This window comes from Loxodonta africana, chromosome X (assembly GCF_030014295.1).
Source record: "Loxodonta africana isolate mLoxAfr1 chromosome X, mLoxAfr1.hap2, whole genome shotgun sequence".
NCBI classification, from domain to species: Eukaryota; Metazoa; Chordata; class Mammalia; order Proboscidea; family Elephantidae; genus Loxodonta; species Loxodonta africana.
In genome coordinates this window covers 176,487,683-176,513,130 of record NC_087369.1, presented here as the reverse complement: position 1 = coordinate 176,513,130, position 25,448 = coordinate 176,487,683, and the positions used below count along the sequence as shown (strand labels likewise).

Here is a 25,448-nt window from a genome sequence, read left to right as displayed (position 1 = left end):
TTGGACGGTGCTGAGTGAGTGACGGGACAAAAACCAATGACGTGACCTCGGGAGCCGGCTGCGCGAGGACTGGCCAGGGGCGGCGGGCCGGGCGGGGCCGGCGCGAGGTGGAGTCAAATGGTGGGTAAGGCGTGTCCCCAGAGGGGACAAGTAAGGTGGAGCGGGCGGCGAGGCGAGGGCTGGCGGGGCCTAGAGAGAAGGGAGAGGAGAGGCGGGTCGGAGTTGCCGCCAAGTCCCATGCCAACACAGTGATGTTGGGAAGGAGTGCGGTTGGGGACGATGGGGTCGGCCCCCGGGCTCTGGGGGCAGGAGCCCCAAAGGCAGGCAGGGCGGCACTAAATGAGAGTATCTAGATAATCTGGTCCTTCGAATGTCCAAGACCTTCACACGAATCGGATAAGTGCCGTAAGAGAGATACCACCACCACCCTCTTTTACAGACCACAAAACCGAGGCAAAGGAGGCTGACTGAAGTACCCGAGGCCTCGTGGCTAACAGGCAGCCAGCCTGGGAATCAAAGCTCGGGCAAGGGGCTGGGCCGGGCCTCTACCACACTGGGCCAGAGGCCAGGGTCCCTGCCCTCTCAGCCTGATCGCTGCCACGGACACTCTGTCTGTACTATTGTGCCAGCCTAGCACCTTCCACGGGCTGAAAGAAACTGGGCTCTTGGAGCCTTTACTGCCTTTTAGAGTTGGGTTTGGTTGCGGATCATTCTTGTTCCATTTCACTCTCGTGCGCGTCAGCGTGACAGAGTGGTCCTAATGCAGTGCCTCGCCCATTCCGGCTTGTCTGGGTGTATGGCTTACCTTCGAGCACACATGGCTGTCCAGATTTCACAGCACCTTCGCACCCGTTACCTCATCTACTGCTCACGCAACTGTTTAACCCCCACACACAGAAACTCAGAAAGTCAACCATGGAGGAGTTACCCTGTGACCCAGCAATTCCATTCCTAGGTGTACGTACGCAGAGGAAATTAACGCACGTGTTCACACACAGACTCATACACAAATGTTCACAGCAGCGCTACTCACAACTGCTCAGACGCGGAGACAACCCAAGTGGCCAAAAGAGGAACTGATTAACACAATGCGCTGTATTCCTACAACGGAATATGATTCAGTCATAAAAAGGAATGAAGTTCTGATACATTCTACAAAATGGATGAACTTCAAAAGTGAAAGAAGCTAGCCACAAAGGGCCACCTACTGCACGGTTCCATCCATATGAAATGTCCAGAATAGGCAAGTCCATAGAGGCAGAAAGTAGACAGTGCTTGCCAGGGCTAGGGGAAGGGGAAAGGGGGAGTGACGCGTAATGGGCATGGAGTTTCTTTCTGGGATGATGGAATCACTCTGGAATTTGATAGGGACCACTGTTGCACACCTTTTGTGAATATCCTAAAAACCACTGAACTGTATACTCTGAATGGGTGAACTGTATGGTATGTGAATTACATACCAACCAAGATGTTATAAAAAATTCAGGAAGAGTTTACACCAAAAGTAAACTGTTACCTCAAGATGGTGAGATAAGTATTTTTTGCTCATTTCCATCTTCTAAATTTTCTACAACGACCCTGTATCAACTGTTCTTATTTTTACAAAATAATTTTCCAATCTTATAAAATAAGCAGAGCACTTATCGTGCTCATTTTACTAAAATAAGCAACCAGCTCGGAGAAAAGGGACAGTAGTGGGATGAGTCTGACACCCAGGTTAGTTCTTTGGTCTCCACCGCACTGTCTAGAACAATTCTTAAGACAAACTGGTTATGACTCCAAAGAACCCTGATGCCCATACAGTGAAGGCAATAAAAATAAGGAACTCATGCCATGACACCCAGACAAACCCTCAGGCTCATCACCCAGCACACAGTTTATGTACTCCCGGCTGGTAGCAAGGGGTCAGCTCAAGGGACAGCTTTTCAGGCCACACTTTGTTCACTGGCCATTCATCTCTGTCTGGTGTTCCCCTTCTCCTGGTTTACTGCTGGGAGACAAGGCTCTCTTGGCTGCTGATTTAGAAAGAAGCTTCTTCCTCATGTTTTCACCTCCCTTAGGGTTTTATCAGGAAGAAACCAAATCACACATACAAGACACACACGGAATCAAGCAGCTGCTTTTCAGATGCTTTATTAACACTGACTTTAACTAGTATCCTTAGTATCTGAATATAATCAAGGCAGCAGTCTGGTTTGGTCACAGGAAAGGCAACGTGTCTCATTTGCAGCCTAGAACTAGTTGTGATTTCATCTCTTACAGAGCAGTCACCGTGAGCAGCACAGGACAACCTAACAGGGGAGATGACAACAAACAACAGAGGACATTCTAAGGTGACTGCAGGCACACGCTATCCCAGAAACTGCAGGTAGGATGGCAGTAGATGAGAGCTGCAGCTGGGACAGTGGTAGTTTTGCTTGCTATTGTTACTTACAATTTTACAGCCCACTTTGATAACTTACAAATGAGAGTGACATTTGTTTCCAGAGTTGTAGTTTAACGGAAACGGAGCTAACTTGAATTTCTGGATTAGGAACGAACAAAGGTGTGAAGCAGCTTTGCTTTTGAAAAGGTTTAAAATGTGGTTTTGGAACAACAAACATGAATGGGATATAAAGATGCCAGAGTCTTAAGGCCAAGGCAGCTGAGCAGCTTTTTCAGAAACCAGCTCTACTGGCTCATTACAATGCCCCTCACGGTCTCTATGATGTGCCTGGCGCTGATTCCGAACATGTCCAGCAGGTCACTGGGCTGCCCGTTTTGAGGCACTCCCGATACTGCCAGCTGATGGACCAGGATGTCAGGCTCCATGGCAACAGCTGCACAGACGGCTTCCCCAACGCCACCTGGGGAAGCAAGACACATTAGGAGCTTTCTGGAAGAGGCCCGCCAGGCTTAGTGTGCCCTGATATAGAAAACTTTTCATTTGCTGGTTCCCAGGGAAAGCTACTTTTCACTAGTCACTTCGTCCTGTAGACAGCCATTTTCTGACTGGCCACAAGAGTTCTCACTCGAAATTGTGCATCTCCCAAGTCACGCCTGCTCCTGGCCAAAGCTGTCAGGGTTAAAACCAACAAATGAACTATGCAGAACAGTTCACACAGCAGGCTTGAGGCTGCTTTCTTTAGACAGGCCAGCTTGCAAGGTTGGCCCTCAGCTGGCATCTGGGAACTCGGCTGTTAAATAGCTTCCCACACTCATATAACATTTTCCCCAACTGAGGAGGGTGGTCCCTATGCCTCAACTGTGCAAACAACATGGCTTCTGTGGAACCCCTGCTTTCCTTCTGGAAGTCTGCTATTTGGGGATGTGCAAAGCAGACGGAGCCCATGAGCAACACACTGGATGCCAAGTCCCTCATGGGCTTCCCTGGGTGGACACATCTCCACCAAGTAGCTGCATCTCCCACTGCTGGAGAAAGGAGCCCGGAAGGGGTGAGGGGCAGCTGGGTGTGCCCTTCATGGAGGGGGGTGCCTGGGGAAACCTGTGTGGTGTCTCCACACTCTTGCCTATCCACCGTCCCTCCCAGGCTCTTACCCTGAAGGCTCCTGTCAACCTGGGCCCTGAGTGGAACCACTAGCCGTGGGTGTGGCCTTGGGGATCCCCCCCTACCATGAACCTAAGGCTCTCTTTGTCTCCTTGTCTGTCCTTCCCACCTGGAAGCGCCCAGCCCCCCTCCACACGTGCATTCTCTGGGCTCTCTGCCTGCAGGGCACTAGCCCCACTGTTTTTTTTTTTTCATAGCAAACTAGCCACCACTTGAAACTCAAAAGCAGCTGCTAAGCTTTTCATGACCCTTCCCACCCACAATGCTTAGCGAAATAGTCCTCTGTGCTGCTACTGCGCCACCCTGGGGACCATGCACTGTGCACTGTGCCGGGGACACATGAAGAACATGGACATGGTCCCCACCCTTTGGAATCCAGTCTGGTAGGCCTAAGAGAGGCCCCTAAATCAATACACTTGCAGACAGCAGTCCTGAAGGGATACTGTGCAGGTCGGGGGGCTGGAGGTGACACACAGGAGCATGGGATCTTTCTGATCCAGGGAAATACTTCCGGCCAACACAGCTTCCAAAACACATCCCAAGATCTGCACACACCTTCTCTGTAGTGATCCTCCACAGTGATAATGTGGCCACCTGTGACTTTTGCACTGGAGATGATGGTGGCAGCATCCAGGGGTTTAACGGTAAACAGGTCAATGACACGGACAGAAATATCTGGGGAACAAGAACCCGAACATCTATGAAGCTGACTTAGATCACAGAAGACGCAGAGGTGCAAATCACAAGACCACTGAGGCAGCCTAAGCCCTCCCTCTCCCCAGCTGGAAGCACGATGGTCACAAGCACCAACTGACCTTGTTTAGAAAGCTCCTCAGCAGCTGCTAAGGCTTCGTGCAGAGTCACCCCAGCTCCGATAACTGTGACCTTGTCATGGTCACTGTGGCGGACGACCTGGTGTAGAACCCAAAAATGAAGTGCTGTGGTCACTACATTAAGTGCATCTCAAGGTGGAGGAGTCCCGCTCCACTGCCATTCCCCAACCCCAACGATGTCACTCCTTAATAATGCACCCCAACAAAGGGCTGAGTGAGATGCAGGCCATCTACGTCACCTCCTGTACCGACTTACTACGTCCTTGTATGACATACGTACGAAATGACCCTTTACCAAAGAGGCTGAATCTCAAAGCTAGGGTAAAACAGGCAGAGGGCCCGAACGCGTCATGCTGGTCCCCACCCGTGGGCAGGGGTACGTGCACCGCCTCAGACCCACAAGGGATCTTTGACTGGTTCCCATCTCTGGCTGGCACGCATGCATGCAGGGAGGATTCTGGCGACTGACACGATGTTCATGGTGACCCTCACCACCTCCTTGTAAGGGCTAGGCATCAGTGGGCCCATTTCACAGATGAGGAAACTGAACCTTGGAGCAGGGAGGAACTTGTCCAAGCTGCCACACTACCCAAGTAGGGCTGACATCAGCGGCCAGACCTGGCTGACATCAAGGCCATTCAGCAAGCAAAGAGGAAGCTCCTGGTCTTTTTCCATACAGTTTTGTTCCTCCAAAGCAATGTACTGAAAGTACTTGGAATTATTTTTCATTTCACCCGTAATTATAGGATTCCCTGTAAGCTTCAGACCCATTGCTTTTAGTGCCAATATTTGGGGCTTCTAAGCCACCCCGGAAACCCTGGTGGCATAGTGGCTAAGTGCTACGGCTTCTAACCAAAAGGTCAGCACTTTGAATCTGCAAGGCACTCCTTGGAAACCTACATCCCTTCTGCAAGACCCACCCTCTCGTTACCCACGCCGCGCCAACGGTGACACAAGCTGTGGCTTTACTATTGGGACGTTTACTTTTCATTCCTGGCCTTAGATCTGGAAAGGCCAATATCTAACACAGCCACTTTTCATTTGTTCAGCTCGAGGTTGTGACAAATTACTCAAGCAACTCTCACCTGCCTTCAACGTGTTACTACTCTAGTTTTGAGAGTTCATCAAAGAGAGACTCTATTTGGAAAAGAGAACAGTTTTGGTTCGAGCTGAAATTGGTAGAATGTTCCTTCCTGCAGACAAGCAGGGAAAAGTCACAACTGATTGTTTTTAAAGCAGGGGAAGGAAAGGACAAAGCCTTGCTTGTGAAGCTTCCCAGGCGTGATGCAGAAGCGCTCAGAGCTCTTTGCACATGACTCAGTACTGGACAGGACCATGGAACTGAGCCCTGACCTTGGCCTGTCCGATCTCAAAGCATTCTTCTGGGGCATAAATCACCGCAGTTTCTGGCCGGCTGGTCCGGATGAAGCACATCCCCTAGGGTATAAATGAAAAGCAGGATTAAGTTGAAAAAAATTGGACTACTCATTTCCAACTAACAAACCTTAAAACAAGGTGGGGGGGGAGTAAACAATTCTTTTTATTAAAAACAAGGGTCAAGGAACAGAACATCACTGGTACCCCAGAGGTCCCTTGTGTGTCCCTCCGTAATCTCAACCCTCTCCCCCCGTCCCTGAGCTCCCTTCCCACCATCCTGTCACAGAGATCATTTCCTTGCTTGCTTTATAGCTTTACCGCCTGTATATGCGTCCTGAAACAGTCTCGCTTAACAGAGATTTTTCTTTTTTTATTGTACCTTAGATTGTTTACAGAACTAGCTTCTCGTTAAACGGGTAGGACACGTGTTGTTTTGTGACACTGGTTACCAACCCCATGACATGCCAACGCCCTCCCTTCTGGACCTTGGGTTCCCTATTACCAGCTTTCCTGTCCCTTACTGCCTTCAAGTTCTTGACCCAGGGCTGGTGTGCCCCCTTAGTCTCCTTTTGTTTTATGGGCCTGTCTACTTGTTGTCTGAAGGGTGAACCTCCGGAATATTACTGAGCTGAAAGGGTGTCCGGGAGCCATATTCTCAGGGTTTCTCAGGTCTCTGTCAGGCCAGTAAGTCTGGTCTTTTTTTGTGAGTTAGAATTTTGTTCTACATTTTTCTCCAGCTCTGTCTGGGACCCTCTATTGTGATCCCTGTCAGAGCAGTCAATGGTGGTAGCTGGGCGCCATCTAGTTGTACTGGACTCATAGTCTGGTGAAGGCTGTGGTACTTGTGGTCCATTACTCCTTTGGACTAATCTTTCCCTTGTGTCTTTAGTTTTCTTCATCCTCCCCTGTTTCCGAAGGGGTGAGACCAGCGGTCTACGGAGTTTTTGATTATTCTCCTTGGTTTTATATTTAGATCTTTGATCCATTTTGAATTAGTTTTTGTATATGATGTGAGGTATGGGTTCCGTTTCATTTTTTTGCAGATGGACATGCAGTGTTGCCAGCACCATTTGTTAAAAACACTGTCTTTTCCCCATTTGGTGGACTTTCTTGAAGATCAGGTGACCATAGGTGGATGGATTTACATCTGGGTTCTCAATACTGTTCCATTGGTCAATGTTTCTGTCATTGTTATAGCAGTACCAGGCTGTTTTGACTATTGTAGCTGTATAGTAGGTTCTGAGGTCAGGTAGTGCGAGTCCTCCTACTTTATCCTTCTTTTACTTATCCAGGGCCTCTTCCCTTTCCATATAAAGTTAATGATAAGTTTTTCTGTCTCTTTAAAGAATGGTATTGGTATTTTTGGATTGGGACTGCATTGTATTTGTAGACTGCTTTGCATAGAACTGTCATTTTCAAAGTGTTGAGTCTACCTATCCATAAGCATGGTATGTTTTTCCATTTATGTAGATCTCTTTTGGTTTCTCGCAGTAGCGTTTTGTAGTTTTCTTCGTATAGGCCTTTTACATCCCTGGTTAGATTTACTAATATCGCTTAGTTTTGTCTGCTTTTGAACTTTATATGTATATATACACACATATATACAAAAAAAAAAAAAAAACCCAAAACCTGTTGCATTGATTTTGACTCATAGCGACCGTATAGGTCAGAGCAGAACTGTCCCATAGGGTTTCCAAGGAGCACCTGGTGGATTTGAACTGCTGACCTTTATGGTTAGCAGCCATAGCTCTTAACCACTACGCCACCAGGGTTTCTGAACTTTATACAGATGGAATCATATTGTATGGATGCTTTTCTGTGTCTGGCTTCTTTCACTCAGCACAATGCCTTGAGCCCTATCCAGGTTGGTGTGAGTGTGGATGTACCACAGTTTATTTAGCCATCTGCCTGATGAAGGATATTCGGGAACATGAGCCTGCATGCAAGCACTGGGGTGAAAGCTCTCAGTCATGCACAATGAGAAGTTCTGTGAGACCTAAGCCTTCCCAGTAGATTCCAAATAGTGGAACCAAAGAAGGCATTTAGTCCTTTAAATTCCTTCCAGAAAGCAATACCAGTACCAACTATAGAATATTTCATATAGCTCACCATAGGTTTCTCAACTTGCTTTAAAGATCCTGTTACAAACGCTCATACTCTGTTGGTGGGAGTATAAACTAGAAGGCAATTAGGAGCATCTATCAACATTTAAGGTGCATATTCCTTTGGCCTAGAAATTCTACTTCTAGGAATCAGCACATGTTATCAAAAAAACACATGTATAGATACTTCCTGCCTCACAATACACAGTAAAAAGTTCACCCCAAATATCCATTAGTAGGAAAGTGGTTGAATAAATTATTGTAAAGATTACAACCTAGGAAACGCTATGAGGCAGTTCTACTCAGTCAGATGAGGTCACTATGAGTCTAAATTGACTTGATGGCACCTAACAAAAACAAATGCTTAGAAAGGGAACTGGCCCAACACACCCCAATTGTGCCAGTGGTTACCTGTGAGGGGGCATGGGTGCAGTGCGGGGGTAGGGAGGTGATGGAGTCTGGTGAATGCTCCAAAAGCCCTCTAGTTGGAAAGGCAGGGAAGGTAAAGACTACATCCCATAGGCCCCCTTGCAGCATGGCTCTCGACAGGAATTAGATGGTCCACTGGATGCACTTGCATGAGATTTCAGAAGAAGAAAGTGAGGCAGAAGCCACACTCTTGACTCTTGCTCTTCTCTGCCATTTCTGAGGGCTAGCCAGGGCCGGCGACATGGGGTTTGTCTGCAGTAGTGTTCCACCGCCCCTTCTCCACTGTTCTGGATGTCAGGGGGCAGTGACAGCCTCTGTAGCAATGAGCCGGAGTCTTACATAGAACAGGTCTGCTGGTAGCTTCACACTTTATAGTTCTGGGGGCCATTTCTGAACCTGGCCTGGAGCCCACGCTGGCAGCCCACCCAGTGACTTCCTAAGTACCCTTTAGGAACAGCTTCTTGTTTCAAACATTCATAGTGCTCTCTCCTTCTCGTGCAGAGCCCTGGCTCATACAGACTGTCGTGTTCTGTTCAGTATCTCTTATATTGTTTGGATGTTTTACAATGAGAACGTATTCACGTACTACGTGCGTAATATATTTTTGTAATGGTTACATTTTTAAGAGGAATCCTATAACCAAACTTTCTATAATGAATTCTATTACTTTTACGTTGAGAAAAAATAATGGGAAAAAACTCCAAGGATCAATACCAAACTAGCAGCAGAGCCCCGAAGCATTTTCAGTCTGAGCCAGCATCTCCTTAAACGTACCTTGGTGTTGGCAGCCAGATAAACAGCATGTTCTGTTGAGACGGCATCGCTTGGATAGAAAACAGTGCAATTGGGAATGACGCGAAACATGGCCAGGTCCTCCAGGGCCATCTGCGAGGGTCCATCCCCACCTGAGAAAACCACACCAAATAAAAATGTGTCCAACACTGAGACAGGAACCTACCTTCTGTCCACCCAACTCATTACATACAAACAAGCAATGCCTCTTGCCCTGGGGTGCCCAAAACTGGAACAGGAAGGAAAAACTTGATTATGTCACGACAACGTCTTCCAATTTACAAGAGTTTCCACGTATCAATTTCATCTGAGATCTCACTGTACCATCTCAGGTTAGGATGATCGTTTCCTTCAAAAAGATCATTTCTGTCCAACTCTCCTCATTTCTTCTTCCATCCTCTACAGTCAGACTTCTGTGGACACCCCTCTTTAGGCTCACAATCGACCTTTAAGATTACCAAATGGATGGTACTCTCTTGACCCTCATCCCCCTCACCAACCTGTCTCTCGGTCATGTTGACTTGACACCTTTCTCCCTAAGTACTTGTGACTGGGTGGGCCCTGACACATCTCTGACCCCGTCCTCTCCTCCACTAGGAGGGTCCGCTAGGGCTCAGTCCTTCACTCACTGCTTTATCTTCTGTCCACTGAAAGCCTTGCTTCTCAGAATTAAGCGGTTTTACTCATTTCTTAAGATCTTCAAAGCAGTCTTTTACGCGCACATGATATACCCTTGAGGTACCCATGAGTGGCTGTTGTAACTAAGGGTGGAGGACGTGTTTGGAAATACACTTTCTGGCTACAAAAGCTGTGGGAAGAGAAATCCCGGTGTACACTGGGGCAAGTTTAGCTTTTCTCAGCTAGGATGGGGACCATCACAGTATACACTAGCTTGCTGCGAGCAACTGTCCCACCTCAGAACCCTGGCCCCTCTCCAGGTTGTACCTAGGGCTATTTCTTCATATAGCTGACTTCAGTTTAACACTTACATTGAATCTAGCACCAGGCAAAGACTTCTAGCCCCTTTTCCCCAGGCCCCCTACTCAGCCCACCCTGAAATGCTGCTGTGCCGTAGATTTTGAGCCTGGGCCCCCTTCTCTCTCACTGTACTCTCCCCCCAGGTGAGTGGGCCTGCTCCTTCCCATTCATCCACGTGACCGTGAGTCCCAACTCCACTGGTCTGGCCCAGACCTCTCCTCACTGAGAGGCTTCTTATGCAGTCAAATTCTTCCATGGTCAGTTCTAAGCGGATGACTCCTTTCAGTGCATCTCCAGTTTTCCCCACTCACCTCTGCTCTAGTACTCTAGCTGAACATGCAAGCTCTCCCAACTGTCTGGATGAGCAGCCCCCCATGGGTATGTCAACTGAGCCAGCTTCCCAATGTCCTCGTATCTTGTCTTTCATAAACAATACCACTCCATGATGTCTCCTAGGCCAGAAACTACTGGAAACTTGTGTTTTGCTTTTCACACAATTCTAGATGCCTCAATCTGGCAGCAATTTCTCCTTTTTTCTTCAGACTGTCTCAAATTCACTATTTTCTATCCTACTGCTAACTTGCCTTATTTAATCCTTTCTGACTTCCCTGTTTCCTGCGGCTTCCTGCTCACCTGTCTTGCCAGGTGAATTTTCATCAGCATCATTCCCTTGCATCATGCTCCTCAAGGGCCCTTATTATCCGTCAGACTAAGTATACAGTCCTCCTCACTGTCTCCTAGACCCTCTCCAGCATCCCACCTTGAGCACAGACTGTTCCATCTAGTCAACATTCTCACTCCCCTTTGCCCATGATGCTTGTGCAAATGGGGACGTCCTCATGGTCTAAGCCCTCCAGGCCCATGCTAGCACTGCCCCTCTGTGAAGTCTTCCCCTCTGCCCTGTGACAGCCCCTCAGGGTTCTCTCCAAGGCCCTCCTTTCCTCTCTACAGCTCCAACTGTGTCACTCCCCACCTCCACAGTGGCAGCACCCAAACTGGCAGAATTCAGAATGCATACCGATGGACACCCCGCAGTGAGAACCAGCAAGGTTGATGTTGGTTTGAGAGATGGCTCCCATCCGGATCTGATCAAATGCTCGGGTCAAAAAGGCAGCGAAGGTACTAGCAAAAGCAATGGTTCGCCCACGAGTGGCACAGCCCAGGGCCACACTTACCTGCAACACCAAGAACATGGATTAGAACTTTATTTTTTTACCACCCACCTCACACCTTGTTTTTCCTTACCCAGTTTAGATTCCGTGGTTCCTAATTATGACCCTGTTTTGCAAAGCCCTAACTACCTTGCCCTTCTCTTTCTTCCTCAGACACGTAACTGATAAACCCCTAAACCTGGCAAACCCAACTGTCTCCTGTGTACCTGCACTGGAGCTGCTGAACACTGCTAGAAAATAAAGTAACACCTGTGCTGAAGTGGTCTCCTTTCAAGAGCAGGAAATTTCAGAGACACCCAGCACTGCTCTGTAGTTCTAGCATGTCTCCTTCCCCATTCTTAAACCTCTGCACCCCTTCCTGCCCCTCCCTCTCAGATGGCACCCTTATTTACTCCGTACCTTGCGGGGAAAGGAGAAGTAAACAGATGGGCAGTCTCCCCCATCTGCCACGTACCCACCCAATCCCCCATCCACTCTCCCTGTACCGTTAGGAGCTGGAGTGGCCCTACACGTACCCAAGGCCAACCTGTCCACTTGTCATCCTGAGCCTTGTCCCTCTCTTGCTTTCTCAAAGGTAGCCTTAATTTTGCGATTATCCCTCTCCCCACCTGTATTGAATCAGTCTCTCCCTTTCTCTTGGATCACTCTAACATCATTCAAGTATATTCTAGTAACTTCCATCTTAACCCTCCCACCTCTGCCTTGTCCTCCCTCTAGACATTACGTCTATGTTCCCCTTCAAAGAAAACTTCTGGAAAGAGTTGTCTATAATCACTGTCCAGACCTCTCATCCATCATTCTCTCCTCTAGCCTACTTCATGTAAACTTCCATGGCTAGGAGTGACCTCTCAGTTGCCAAATCCAAGAGGCTGCCTTTCTTGGTCATCTAGTGCTGCTGTAACAAAAATACCACAAGTGAATCGCTTTAACAAAGAGAAGCTTATTCTCTCACAGTCTAGTAGGCGACAAGTCTAAAAATTCAAGGCATCACCTCCAGAGGGAGGCTTTCTCTCTCTGTTGGCTCTGGAGGAAGGTCCTTGTCCTCAATCCTCCCCTGGTCGAGGAGCTTCTCAGGCGCAGGGACCCAGGTTTCTTGGTGGTATGAGGTACTGCACTCTCTGCTTGCCTCCCTTTCCTTTTATCTCTTGAGGGATCAAAGGTGGTGCAGGCCACACTCCAGGGAGACTCCCTGTACTTTGGCTCAGGGATTTGACCTGAGTAAGGTGTTATATCCTACCCTAATCTTCTTTAACCACAGGCAGAGATTATGATTTATACACATAGGAAACTCACAAAATGAGGACAACCACACAATACTGGGGCTGGGGAATCACTGCCTAACCAAGCTGACACATATTTTGCGGGGATACAATTCAGTCCATGACACTGCGTAACCTCCATTTGCTTCTTATTGGACCTCTCAGCAGCATTCGATACAACTACCTTTGTCTTCTCAAGGCCTTTCCTTCTTGGGCTCCATCCATACACCCTGTCTCATCTGCCCTCCCTCTCTAGGAAACCACACCCAGCAAAACAGCTTTAGTTATCATCTGTCTTATGACAATGGCCCCCACATTTCCATCACCATTCCTGACCTTCCCCTGGAGCTCCAGACTCATACACCAGCAGGTGAATTTCAAGGGTACCAATGTCAAGGTCACTGATCAAGATCATGGACCCTGACTCAGTAATTTCTTGGTTTTGCATTCACCTGCCAGAGAATGGCCTGGGGACTCCCTTCCCACCATCTCTTAATCATCTTGCAGCAACTTAAGCCCTAACGGCACACTCTCACCCACCCTGATTTGCAGAGTGGCACGATATCCTGGAATATAAAACCTGCAGATGTTAAATAAAGAAGATAATTTGAAATAATCATGGCAGTGCTGAGAAACTGAATAACTCAAATGATTGCACAGCCAATCCCTTTCCAAGTGAGGTGGTTTCCAACTATTTTCTTTCAACAAAATTGAAAGAGAGAACCAAATGGAACTGTCAGTTCTTTACAAATAATTTTTTACAGAAAACCATTCTGTGATTTTTGGCCTTATAACCAGGAAGGAATGCAAAGACCCGAGCAACATTCCTACAGCAGAGCTCCTCCATTCCCATCCACGTCCCATCATTAAAAAAGGAACAGAACTGATTCTGAACTTTTTCTCATTCAAAGCCTTAAAAGTAGTATTTGCCCACTAATCACAAATAATTATAACCACAGCTCAATCCAGAAAAAACTAATGCTCAGAAGTTTACGGACATAGGAAAAAAAAAAAAAAAAAAGGAAACCTTTTAAAAATGATCACTTTACAAGTTTTTGCCACACAGAGGAATAATGGCTGATCATGGAAAGGCTTTCATGCATAAGGACAAGCTCTTCTCAGTCCGGCACATGCTTTCCTATGTAAAGCTCCCTCATGGCTTCCCAGCAAACTGGAGCAGGACCCCTGAGATTCTGAAAGACCTGGCAACCTCCCTAAGACCATGCCCCTTGGCTTTTGTCTGTGCTCTCTGCTGGGACTGCTGCCCCGATCTGTGTCCGACTGACCACTTGTCACTCAGCTCTGCTGTTGCTGAGTGCCTGCTCTTACCATCCCCACCTCTATCAGGCAGAGCGCTAACTCCTACCTGCTGGTCTTCTCTGTCTGCCTTCTCTTCCAGCTGTGAGAACAGGAGCCTCACCTGTGCCGGGCCCATCCAAGCGGGCCGCAGCACCTGGTTGTATGCTAAAGGAATCACTGAGTTGGAGAACAAACTCGTAGATTCAGAAAATTACGGGCTGTATTTTTTTCCATTCAAGATGAAAATAGCTTAACGAGACCCACAAAGAACTATATGTTTTCTTACAATTGTGATTACCTACTTATTGAACAGAGAATCATTAAATTCCAACATCTACAGGGCCAGGCAATTCTCGTCAGTGATTAGCAGGCCAGCAGAGTACAGGGACCACGGAGGGTGCCTCTGAGCACCCTGTGTCATCAGGAGGGAATGCCAGCCCAGTGTAGGCAGATTTTTCCATTTTTCAAGAGAATGCAGAAATTTGGATTCTATGTACTATCTCCTCATTCTTAAATGTTGGCATTAATCTTGAAAATCTTTTAAAATACCCTTTGTTCCAAATAAAACATCTCTGGTGGTTATGTGAGGCCTGCTGGCCCATAGTTTCTGGATAGAAAAGTCGTTGAACTACCGGGAGCTGTTTATAGCTTCTACGATGGAGATGTTTATAGCTTCTACGATGGAGAAGCAAAGTCCTCTATGCTGGCACAGAGCTTTAGAGTTCGAGGTGTTTACTTGCATTAACAACTTTCTCTCTTGAAAGGCAGGTGTTTGTGCATGTCTGAGCAGGAGTGAGCATGGGGGAGGGGAGAAGGGAGCAAAAGAGAGAGAGAAAGAGAAGCAGACCCCCTGCATTAATCTCACTCTTGGGGGACACTAAGGCATTTACCCAAGTCCGCAGCTCTAACTACTGGCTCTGCTGAGGCTGGAATTCCTATGATAGTTGCTGATCTATTCTGCAGTAGGCCCTGTGCCCTCTCCACCCATCTCCCTGGCGGGCGGGGGCGGAGGGGGGAGTGTTGTAGGGTTGCCTAGTAGTGGGCTAGGCTCAGCAGAAAAAGCCGGGGCCACCTGAAGCTACTCAAGACTTCCTGGAGCCCCAGGGTCAAATGGTTGGAGGCCCTGCACTGTCCAGATGACCATGGCTCAGACTGCCCCCACCACTCTCCACCTGTTTGTCTGAAGACTTTTTCTCTAATCCCTCTGCTTTTACAAGTGAAAAGAAAACTGGGGGGTTGGGGGGACTCCTGTGCCCGTGGGGACTGCCAGCCAGTCAGAAGCCCCAGGGCCTGCCCCAGCCCACTCACCATGTTCTGCTCAGCGATGAAACACTCAATGAACCGCTCAGGGTGCTCTTTCTGGAACATCTCAGAGAAGGTGGAGTTCTTGGTGTCACTGTCCAGAACAATGACTCTCTTGTTTGCATGGCCCAGCTTAGCCAGAGCCAGGCCATAAGCTTTCCGAGTAGCCACCTGGAAGAAAGAAGGACCTGCTGGGAGTTTCCTGGAATGACTAGATTTTCAATGACTTCGTTTTGAAGGAAGGCAAACTTTTGTAGAATAACAAATGGCCATCTACCGAGATGAAGAAAGAGCAAATTTGTAAGTCACCAGTCATCTCCTTTGCGGTCATAAAAATGGACTGCTAGCTGATCTGACTTGGCTCCTCTGGTTATCAATTTCTCAAACATGCTTTCCACATGTTGCAGATATAGTACCTGACTTTTTCATGAATTGTGCAATTTTTAGCCAACACTTTCCTACCCTCACTCCCCAAGCAGAAAGACGCTCCCGAACCCAACAGTGATAATTTCAGACAATACCAGTTCTTACTGTATCATTCAAATTATTTTGTTATATTAATTGGCCAACTGTCTAGGCAGAATACAATTTATAGATGATATTTTACTGGAAACACTGGCCTCATAAATTTATTCTTCTGTCCCATACACATAGTTCATTAAAAAGTTTATTTTCCTAGACTTTAAACTTAAATCCACCACAAAGGATAAAGAAGGACACTACATAATGATAAAAGGGACAATTGACCAGGAAGATATAACCATGTTAAATATTTATGCACCCAATGACAGGGCTGCAAGATACATAAATCAAATTTTAACAGAATTGAAAAGTGAGATAGACACCTCCACAATTATAGTAGGAGACTTCAACACCCCACTCTCTGAGAAGGACAGGACATCTAGTAAGAAGCTCAATAGAGACATGGAAGACCTAATTACAACAATCAACCAACTTGACCTCATTGACTTATACAGAACTCTCCACCCAACTGCTGCAAAGTATACTTTTTTTTCTAGCGCACATGGAACATTCTCTAGAATAGACCACATATTAAGTCATAAAACAAACCTTTGCAGGATCCAAAACACCGAAATATTACAAAGCATCTTCTCAGACCACGAGGCCATTAAAGTGGAAATCAGTAACAGAAAAATTAGGGAAAAGAAATCAAATACTTGGAAACTGAACAATACCCTCCTGAAAAAAGACTGGGTTATAGAAGACATCAAGGAGGGAATAAGGAAATTCATAGAATGCAACGAGAATGAAAATACTTCCTATCAAAACCTCTGGGACACAGCAAAAGCAGTGCTCAGAGGTCAATTTATATCAATAAATGCACACATACAAAAAGAAGAAAGAGCCAAAATCAGAGAACTGTCCCTACAACTTGAACAAAGAGAAAGGGAGCAACAAAAGAATCCATCAGGCACCAGGAGAAAACAAATAATAAAAAATTAGAGCTGAACTAAATGAATTAGAGAACAGAAAAACAATTGAAAGAATTAACAAAGCCAAAAGCTGGTTCTTCGAAAAAATTAACAAAATTGATAAACCATTGGCCAGACTGACTAAAGAAATACAGGAAAGGAAACAAATAACCCGAATAAGAAACGAGATGGCCCACATCACAACCGACCCAACTGAAATTAAAAGAATCATATCAGATTATTACAAAAAATTGTACTCTAACAAATTTGCAAACCTAGAAGAAATGGATGAATTCCTGGAAAAACACTACCTACCTAAACTAACACAATCAGAAGTAGAACAACTAAATAGACCCATAACAAAAAAAAGATTGAAACGGTAATCAAAAAACTCCCAACGAAAAAAAGCCCTGGCCCGGATGGCTTTACTGCAGAGTTCTACCAATCTTTCAGTGAAGAGTTAACACCACTACTACTAAAGGTATTTCAAAGCATAGAAAAAAAACGGAATACTACCTAACTCATTCTATGAAGCCACCATTTCCCTGATACCAAAACCAGGTAAAGACATCACAAAAAAAGAAAATTACAGACCTATATCCCTCATGAACATAGATGCAAAAATCCTCAACAAAATTCTAGCCAATAGAATTCAACAATATATCAAAAAATTAATCCACCATGACCAAGGGGGATTTATACCAGCTATGCAAGGCTGGTTTAATATTAGAAAAACCATTAATATAATCCACCATATAAATAAGACAAAAGACAAAAACCACATGATCTTATCAATTGATGCAGAAAAGGCATTTGACAAAGTCCAACACTCATTCATGATAAAAACTCTCAGCACAATAGGAATTGAAGGAAAATTCCTCAACATGATAAAGGGCATCTATACAAAGCCAACAGCCAACATCACTCTAAATGGAGAGAGCCTGAAAGCATTTCCCTTGAGAACGGGAACCAGACAAGGATGCCCTTTATCACTGCTCTTATTCAACATTGTGCTAGAGGTCCTAGCCAGAGCAATTAGGCTAGACAAAGAAAGAAAGGGCATCCAGATTGGCAAGGAGGAAGTAAAATTATCTCTATTTGCAGATGACACGATCTTATACACAGAAAACTCTAAGGAATCCTCCAGAAAACTACTGAAACTAATAGAAGAGTTCAGCAGAGTATCAGGATACAAGATAAACCTACAAAAATCAGTTGGATTCCTCTACACCAACAAAAAGAACATCGAAGAGGAAATCACCAAATCAATACCATTCACAGTAGCCCCCAAGAAGATAAAATACTTAGGAATAAATCTTACCAAGGATGTAAAAGACCTATACAAAGAAAACTACAAAGCTCTACTACAAGAAATTAAAAAGGACATACTTAAGTGGAAAAACATACCTTGCTCATGGATAGGAAGACTTAACATAGTAAAAATGTCTGTTCTACCAAAAGCCATTTGTACATACAATGCAGTTCCGATCCAAATTCCAATGATATTTTTTAATGTGATGGAGAAACAAATCACCAACTTTATATGGAAGGGAAAGAAGCCTCGGATAAGTAAAGCATTACTGAAAAAGAAGAAGAAAGTGGGAGGCCTCACTCTATCTGATTTCAGAACCTATTATACAGCCACAGTAGTCAAAACTGTCTGGTACTGGTACAACAACAGACACACAGACCAATGGAACAGAATTGAGAACCCAGATATAAATCCACCCACATATGAGCAGCTGATATTTGACAAAGGCCCAGTGTCAATTAATTGGGGAAAAGATAATCTTTTTAACAAATGGTGCTGGCATGACTCGATATCCATTTGCAAAAAAAATGAAACAGGACCCATACCTCACACCATGCACAAAAACTAACTCCAAGTGGATCAAAGACCTAAACATAAAGACTAAAACGATAAAGATCATGGAAGAGAAAATAGGGACAACGTTAGGAGCCCTAATACAAGGCATAAACAGAATACAAAACATTACTAAAAATGACCAAGAGAAACCCGATAACTGGGAGCTCCTAAAAATCAAACACCTATGCTCATCTAAAGACTTCACCAAAAGAGTAAAAAGACCACCTACAGATTGGGAAAGAATTTTCAGCTATGACATCTCCGACCAGCGCCTGATCTCCAAAATCTGTATGATTCTGTCAAAACTCAACCACAAAAAGACAAACAACCCAATCAAGAAGTGGGCAAAGGATATGAACACACATTTCACTAAAGAAGACATTCAGGCAGCTAACAGATACATGAGAAAATGCTCTCGATCATTAGCAATTAGAGAAATGCAAATTAAAACCATGATGAGATTCCATCTCACGCCAACAAGGCTGGCATTAATCCAAAAAACACAAAATAATAAATGTTGGAGAGGCTGCGGAGAGATTGGAATTCTTATACACTGCTGGTGGGAATGTAAAATGGTACAACCACTTTGGAAATTTATCTGGCGTTTTCTTAAAAAGTTAGAAATAGAACTACCATACAACCCAGAAATCCCACTCCTCAGAATATACCCTAGAGAAATAAGAGCCTTCACACGAACAGATATATGCACACCCATGTTTATTGCACCTGTTTACAATAGCAAAAAGCTGGAAGCAACCAAGGTGTCCATCAAGGGATGAATGGTTAAATAAATTGTGGTATAATCACACAATGGAATACTACGCATCGATAAAGAATAGTGACGAATCTGTCAAACATTTCGTAACATGGAGGAACCTGGAAGGCATTATGCTGAGCGAAATGAGTCAGAGGCAAAAGGACAAATATTGTATAAGACCACTAGTATAAGATCTTGAGAAACAGTATAAACTGAGAAGAACACATACTTTTGTGGTTACGAGGCGGGAGGGAGGGAGGGTGGGAGAGGGTTATTTACTGATTAGTTATTAGATAAGAACTCCTTTAGGTGAAGGGAAGGACAATACTCAATACATGGAAGGTCAGCTCAACTGGACTGGACCAAAAGCAAAGAAGTTTCCGGGATAAAATGAATGCTTCAAAGGTCAGCGGAGCAAGGGCAGGGGTTTGGGGACCATGGTTTAAGGGGACTTCTAAGTCAATTGGCAAAATAATTCTATTATGAAAATATTCTGCATTCCACTTTGAAATGTGGCGTCTGGGGTCTTAAATGCTAACAAGCGGCCATCTAAGATGCATCAATGGGTCTCAACCCACCTGGATCAAAGGAGAATGAAGAACACCAAGGTCACACGGTAATTATGAGCCCAAGAGACAGAAAGGGCCACATGGACCAGAGACCTACATTATCCTGAGACCAGAAGAACTAGTTGGTGCCCCGCCACAACCGATGACTGCCCTGACAGGGAGCACAACAGAGAACCCCTTAGGCAGCAGGAGATCAGTCAGATGCAGACCCCAAATTCTCACAAAAAGACCGTATTTAATGGTCTGACTGAGACTAGAAGAACCCCGGCGGTCAAGGTCCCCAAACCTTCTGTTGGCACAGGACAGGAACCATTCCCGAAGACAACTCATCAGACATGAAAGGGACTGGACAATGGGTAGGAGAGAGATGCTGATGAAGAGTGAGCTAATTATATCAAGTGGTCACTTGAGACTGTGTTGGCATCTCCTGTCTGGAGGGGAGATGGGAGGGTAGAGAGGGTTAGAAAGTGGCAAAATTGTCACAAAAGGAGAGACTGGAAGGGCTGACTCAGGAGGGGGAGAGCAAGTGGGAGTACGGAGTAAGGTGTATATAAACTTATATGTGACAGTTTGACTTGATTTGTAAACGTTCACTTAAAGCTCAATAAAAGTTGTTAATAAAAAAAAAGTTTATTTTCCAAAATGCAAATAGCTCCATGGATTTTTCATGAAAAAAGCTGACATTTGCTATGAAAAAATTCAAATATACGAAAGCATAAAGAACAAAGTAAAAGTCTTTCCTATCAGTGAGTAGCTGTACGTCATTTTTCAATCTTCAAGGCCTGGTAAGTATTTTATTCTATAGAGCACTGGGGGCTGGGACCAGCAGCATCCCTGCAACTCATTGGAAATGCACATTCTCAGGCCTTGGCCAGACCAGCTAAGTCAGAAACTACGGTAGGGCAGTGATCTGGTCTTTTTAAAGAAGTATTTTGTGTTTTAGGTGAAAGTTTACAGAGCAAACTAGTTTCTCATTCCACAAACTGTACACAAAGTGTTCTACAACACTGGCTACAATCCCCACATAGTGTCTGCTGACACTACGTGGGGATTTCCTTTCGTCTCGTTTTCCTACCCTTTCCTACCTTCTCATCTTTACTTCTGGGGGAATGTTGCCCTTTTGGTTTTGTATAATTATTTGTTTTACAGAGCACGTTCTTTTTGGGTGTTATCATTTTCTAGGCCTGTTTTTTTTTTTTCTATTGCCTGGTTGGAGGCTGGTTTCCGGGAATGGCTGCAGTTTCAAGTCAGAGGGGTGTCCTAGGGCCATAGTCTCAGGGGTTCCTCCAGTCTCTATCAGGCCAGTACGTCCGTTCTCTTTTTATGAATTTGATTTTTTGTTCTACATTTTCTCCCGCTCTGTCTGGGACCCTCTATCGTGATCCCAGTCAGAGTGCTGTAGTCACCTGTTTTAATAAGCCCTCAGGCAACCAGGCACACTCCAGCATGAGAACTCCTGGGGTTCTGGACTCTAACTGATTTATCGAGACCCCTGAGGATTGCTTCTAGCTCTTTGATAGTATAAACGAGGCTATTATAAATATTTTGCTACATAAATATATTCCCCTTGACAAGACCATAACCACTAACCATTTCTAAAACTTTTTCACCACCCATGACAGAAACTTAGGATACCTTAAGCAGTAACTCCCCATTTCCTCCTCCCTCCAGCTCCTGGTAACCTCTCATGTACTTTCTGGTTCTACGCATTTGCCTATTCTAGATATTTCATATTAAGTGGGATCACCCGTACAATATGTGTCCTTTTGTGACGGACTTATTTTACCCAGTGTCTTAGTTATCTAGTGCTGCTATAACAGAAATACCACGAGTGGATGGCTTTAACAAACAGAAATTTGTTTCCTCACAGTAAAGTAGGCTAAAAGTCCAAATTCAGGGTGTCAGCTCCAGAGGAAGGCTTTCTCTCTTTGTCGGCCTTCTCATCAATCTTCCCCTGGGGACTAGGAGCTTCTCCCCACAAGGATCCTGCGTCCGGGCCCTACTTTGTGGTATGAGGTTCTCCTGCCTCTCCGCTGGCTTCTCTCTTTCTTATCTCAAGAGATTGCCTCAAGACACAAACCAATCTTGTAGATTGAGTTCTGCCTCACTAACACAACTGCCGCCCATCCTCCCTCATTAACATCATACAGGCAGGATTTACAACATACAGGAAACTCACACAATACCAGGAGTCATGGCCCAGCCAAATCGATACATACATTTTTGGGGGGACATAGTTCAATCCATGACATTCCACCCTTTGGCCCCCCCCAAATCACATTCTTGCAACATGCAAAACATATTCACCCCATCATATCATAGCAGAAGTCTTAACTTCAAGACTGAAACTCCAAAAATTCCTCTTCATCTGTGACTTCTAGAATACAAGTTATTTGCTTCCAAAGGTACGATAGCGGAACAGGCACAAGCTAGACATTTCCATTACAAATCGGAGAAACTAGAGGGAAAGAAGGCGTAACAGGCACCAAGCAAGTCAGCAGAACACATCAGCCCTCAAAGGTTTGAAAATAAGCCTCTGTTCTCTGAGACCATTTACACAACAGCCCTGCCCTTCAGACTCCAGGTATTGATCACACTCTCCAGATTCTGAGTAGAGGCCTCTCGGCCCTGGCTTCAGCTCTACCTTCCAGGTGCACTGGGACAGCAACTCTACTCCTTCGCCTTCAGGTACACCATTTTCTCCAAGTCCTGAGTGGAGACTCCACCCTTAGAAACACCAGAAGCCATGGCTCCACCCTTTGAAACCCCAGAGATCAAGGCCATACCTTTTGAGACTGAGGCAGCTCAGCTTCCCGTGTTCCTTGTCTCTTCAGCTTCTGCTTGTTTCTCGGTCTCTCGGCTCCCCCGACCTTACGCCCACATCTGCCCTCCTGGGACAAGTGTTCCAAAGCTCTGTAGATCCATTGATAAAGTGCCTGGAGGCACCCCACTCCGCCAGGAAGCCTCCTGTGCACAGGCGCTCGGCTCTCTTGCTCTGAGGGTCAGCTCTGGCACCGTCTCTCACTGGTCTCCTGCTTCTGCTGCTGCTGGTTCTCTGTCATTCACAGTTTCAAAACCGCTTCCAGATTTTAGGTATCTGTTAGAGCAGCACTCCACTCCACTCTCTCGGTACCAAATTCTCGTTAGTCATCTAGTGCTGCTATAACAGAAATACCACAAATGGATGACTTTGACAAAGAGGAATTTATTCTCTCAGTCTAGGAGGCTAGAAGTCTGAATTCAGGGTGCCAGCTCCAGGGGAAGGCTTTTTCTCTGTTGGCTCCAGAGGAAGGTCCTTGTCCTCAATCTTCCCCTGGTTGAGGAGCTTCCCAGGTGCAGGGACCCCATGTCCAAAGGATGCGCTCTGCTCTGGGTGCTGCTTTCTTGGTGGAATGAGGTCCCCCGGTCTCTCTGTTCACTTCTCTCTTTTATATCTCAAGAAAGTGCCTCAAGACACAATCCATTCCTGTAGACTGAGAGCTGCCTCGCTAACACAATTGCCACCCATCCTCCCTCATTAACATCACACAGGCAGGATTTACAACATATAGGAAAACCACACAATACCCAGGAATCTCAGCCCAGCCAAACTGACATACACATTTTTTGAAAAAAAATTTGGGGGGACATAATTCAATCCATGACACTCAGCATGTTTTCAGGATTCATCCATGTCATAGCGTGTATCAGAATTTCATTTCAACTGGCATTTATTTGATCACCAAACAGGCAAACATCTTGTGGTTTGTTTATTTTCTCCTTTTTTGAACTGCTTCATTCATGTCCTAAGCCTGTTTTCCTATTGAGATATTTATTTTTCTTATTGATTTGTAAGAACTATTGTTTTTCAGGAACAACCCATCGTTATACATCTTGTATTTTTCTTGGGTTGGCATTTGTGTATAACCCAGTTGTGATTCTTTCAACCTAACAGCAGTTTTATATCTTTATGCAGTGAAATCAACCCCTCTCTGCCTTCACGGTTTCTGGCTCTTATGCCATACTTAAAAAAATCCTCCCCACTCAAACATTACAAAAGTATTCACCATATTTCCTTTTAGCATGTTTACAGTTTCATTCTCCACATTTAAATCTTTTTGCTTCATCCTGATTTTGGTTTGTGGAAGAAGGGAGAGACTCCGGCTTATTTTTATCCCAATAGCCAGTTGTCTCAAAACTATTTTTTATTGTGGTAAAATATATATAACATAGAATTTGCCATGTTAACCATCTGTGTAACCACCACCACTATCCATTTTCAAAACACTTTCAGCACCCCAAACTCACTCTCCATGAAGCAGTACTGCCCGTTCCCTCCTCAGCCCGTCTCTGCGCACTGGCTTGTAGATAGGCTTGTAGATAGCTGTCCTTTTGTGTCCGACTAACTTCACTCAGCATAACATCAAAACGATTTGAGAAATTCATCTTGTGTTCCCTTAGATGAAATGCTCACTCTGTCATATATTAGATGTCCATCTACCCTTGGGCCCCTGGTGGACTGGGACCTCTGCCCCCATTAACCAGCCCCTCTCCTGTTGTTTTTATTGTGTGCCACTGAGTTGATTCTGACTCACAGTGACCCTACAGGACAAAGTAGAACTGCCCCAAAGGATTTCCTAGGCTGTAATCTTTATTTATTTATTTATTTATTTAAATCTTTATGGGAATGGATCACTAGGACTTTTCTCCTGTGGAGCCGTTGGTGGGTTCGAATCGCTGGCCTTCTGGTTAGCAGCCGAGTGCTTAACCACTGTGCTACCAGGGCTCCTAAGCCCCTCTCCCAGCCTTCCTCATATGTGTCTGGCTGTTCCTGGCAGGGGGGGCTCCACTCATGACCACTTTCCTGGCTGTTCTCTCAGCTTTCTTCCACATGAACTTTAGAATCATGCCACCAATAAAGATGCCCACTAGGACAGTGGTTTAGACTGGACCGATCTAGAGATGAATTTAGGGGAGAACTGACATCTTTACAGTAGCCAGTTTATCTATGAAACAACAAGGTTTGGCAGTTTCCCAAGGAGAGTTACGATATGATCCAGCAATTCTACTGGGTATAAACCCTAGAGAAATGAAAACACACACTCACAAAAAACTTGTACACAAATGTCCACAGCAGCATTATTCATAATAACCAAGAAATGGAAACAGCTCAAGTGCCCATCACCTGAAAATAGATAAACAAAAGTGCCTACCCATATAATGGGCTATTACTCAGCCAGAAAGAGAAATGAAGCCCTGATACATGCTATGACGTGAATGAGCCTTCAAAACATTATGCTGAATGAAAGCCTCCAGACACAAGAGCCACAAATTGTAGGATTCCACTGGTATGAAATGTCCAGAACACTGCAATCTATAGAGGCAGAAGTAGGTTAGTTGTTGCCTAAGGGCTGGGGAGGACAGGGGACTGGGAAGTGATGGCTAAAGGGTACAGGGGTTCTTTTTGGGTGATGAAACTGTTCTAACATTGATTGAAGGGATGGTTGCACAACTCTGTGAATACCTAAAAAGCAGTGAACTGTGCACTTTAAAGGAATGGTATGTGAATTATATCGCAATAAAGCTGTTATTAAGAAAGCAAGGTTTGCCTCTGTGTTTAAGTCTTCGTTAATTCATCCCAGCACTTTTAAAACGTTTTCTTAAAAAAATATTTTTAAAATATGTAATATACACAGACAGTACAAAATTCAAGTTACAAAAGGATACAGAGTGGAGAGCCCATCTTCCTCCCA

The 25,448-nt window shown here is 45.2% G+C and overlaps 1 protein-coding gene across 1 annotated transcript in view; it reads right to left on the bottom strand.

The window, feature by feature from the left end:
- Nucleotides 1-2,100: 2,100 nt before the first annotated feature.
- TKTL1 (transketolase like 1) overlaps nucleotides 2,101-25,448 on the bottom strand; it is a 36,161-nt gene continuing 12,813 nt past the window's right edge. Inside the window, 7 exon segments of the mRNA XM_010601083.3 lie at nucleotides 2,101-2,846; nucleotides 4,103-4,222; nucleotides 4,363-4,459; nucleotides 5,734-5,817; nucleotides 9,063-9,193; nucleotides 11,077-11,233; nucleotides 15,097-15,261. Coding sequence (XP_010599385.3) covers nucleotides 2,671-2,846; nucleotides 4,103-4,222; nucleotides 4,363-4,459; nucleotides 5,734-5,817; nucleotides 9,063-9,193; nucleotides 11,077-11,233; nucleotides 15,097-15,261 — 930 coding nt within the window. The 3' untranslated portion in view covers nucleotides 2,101-2,670.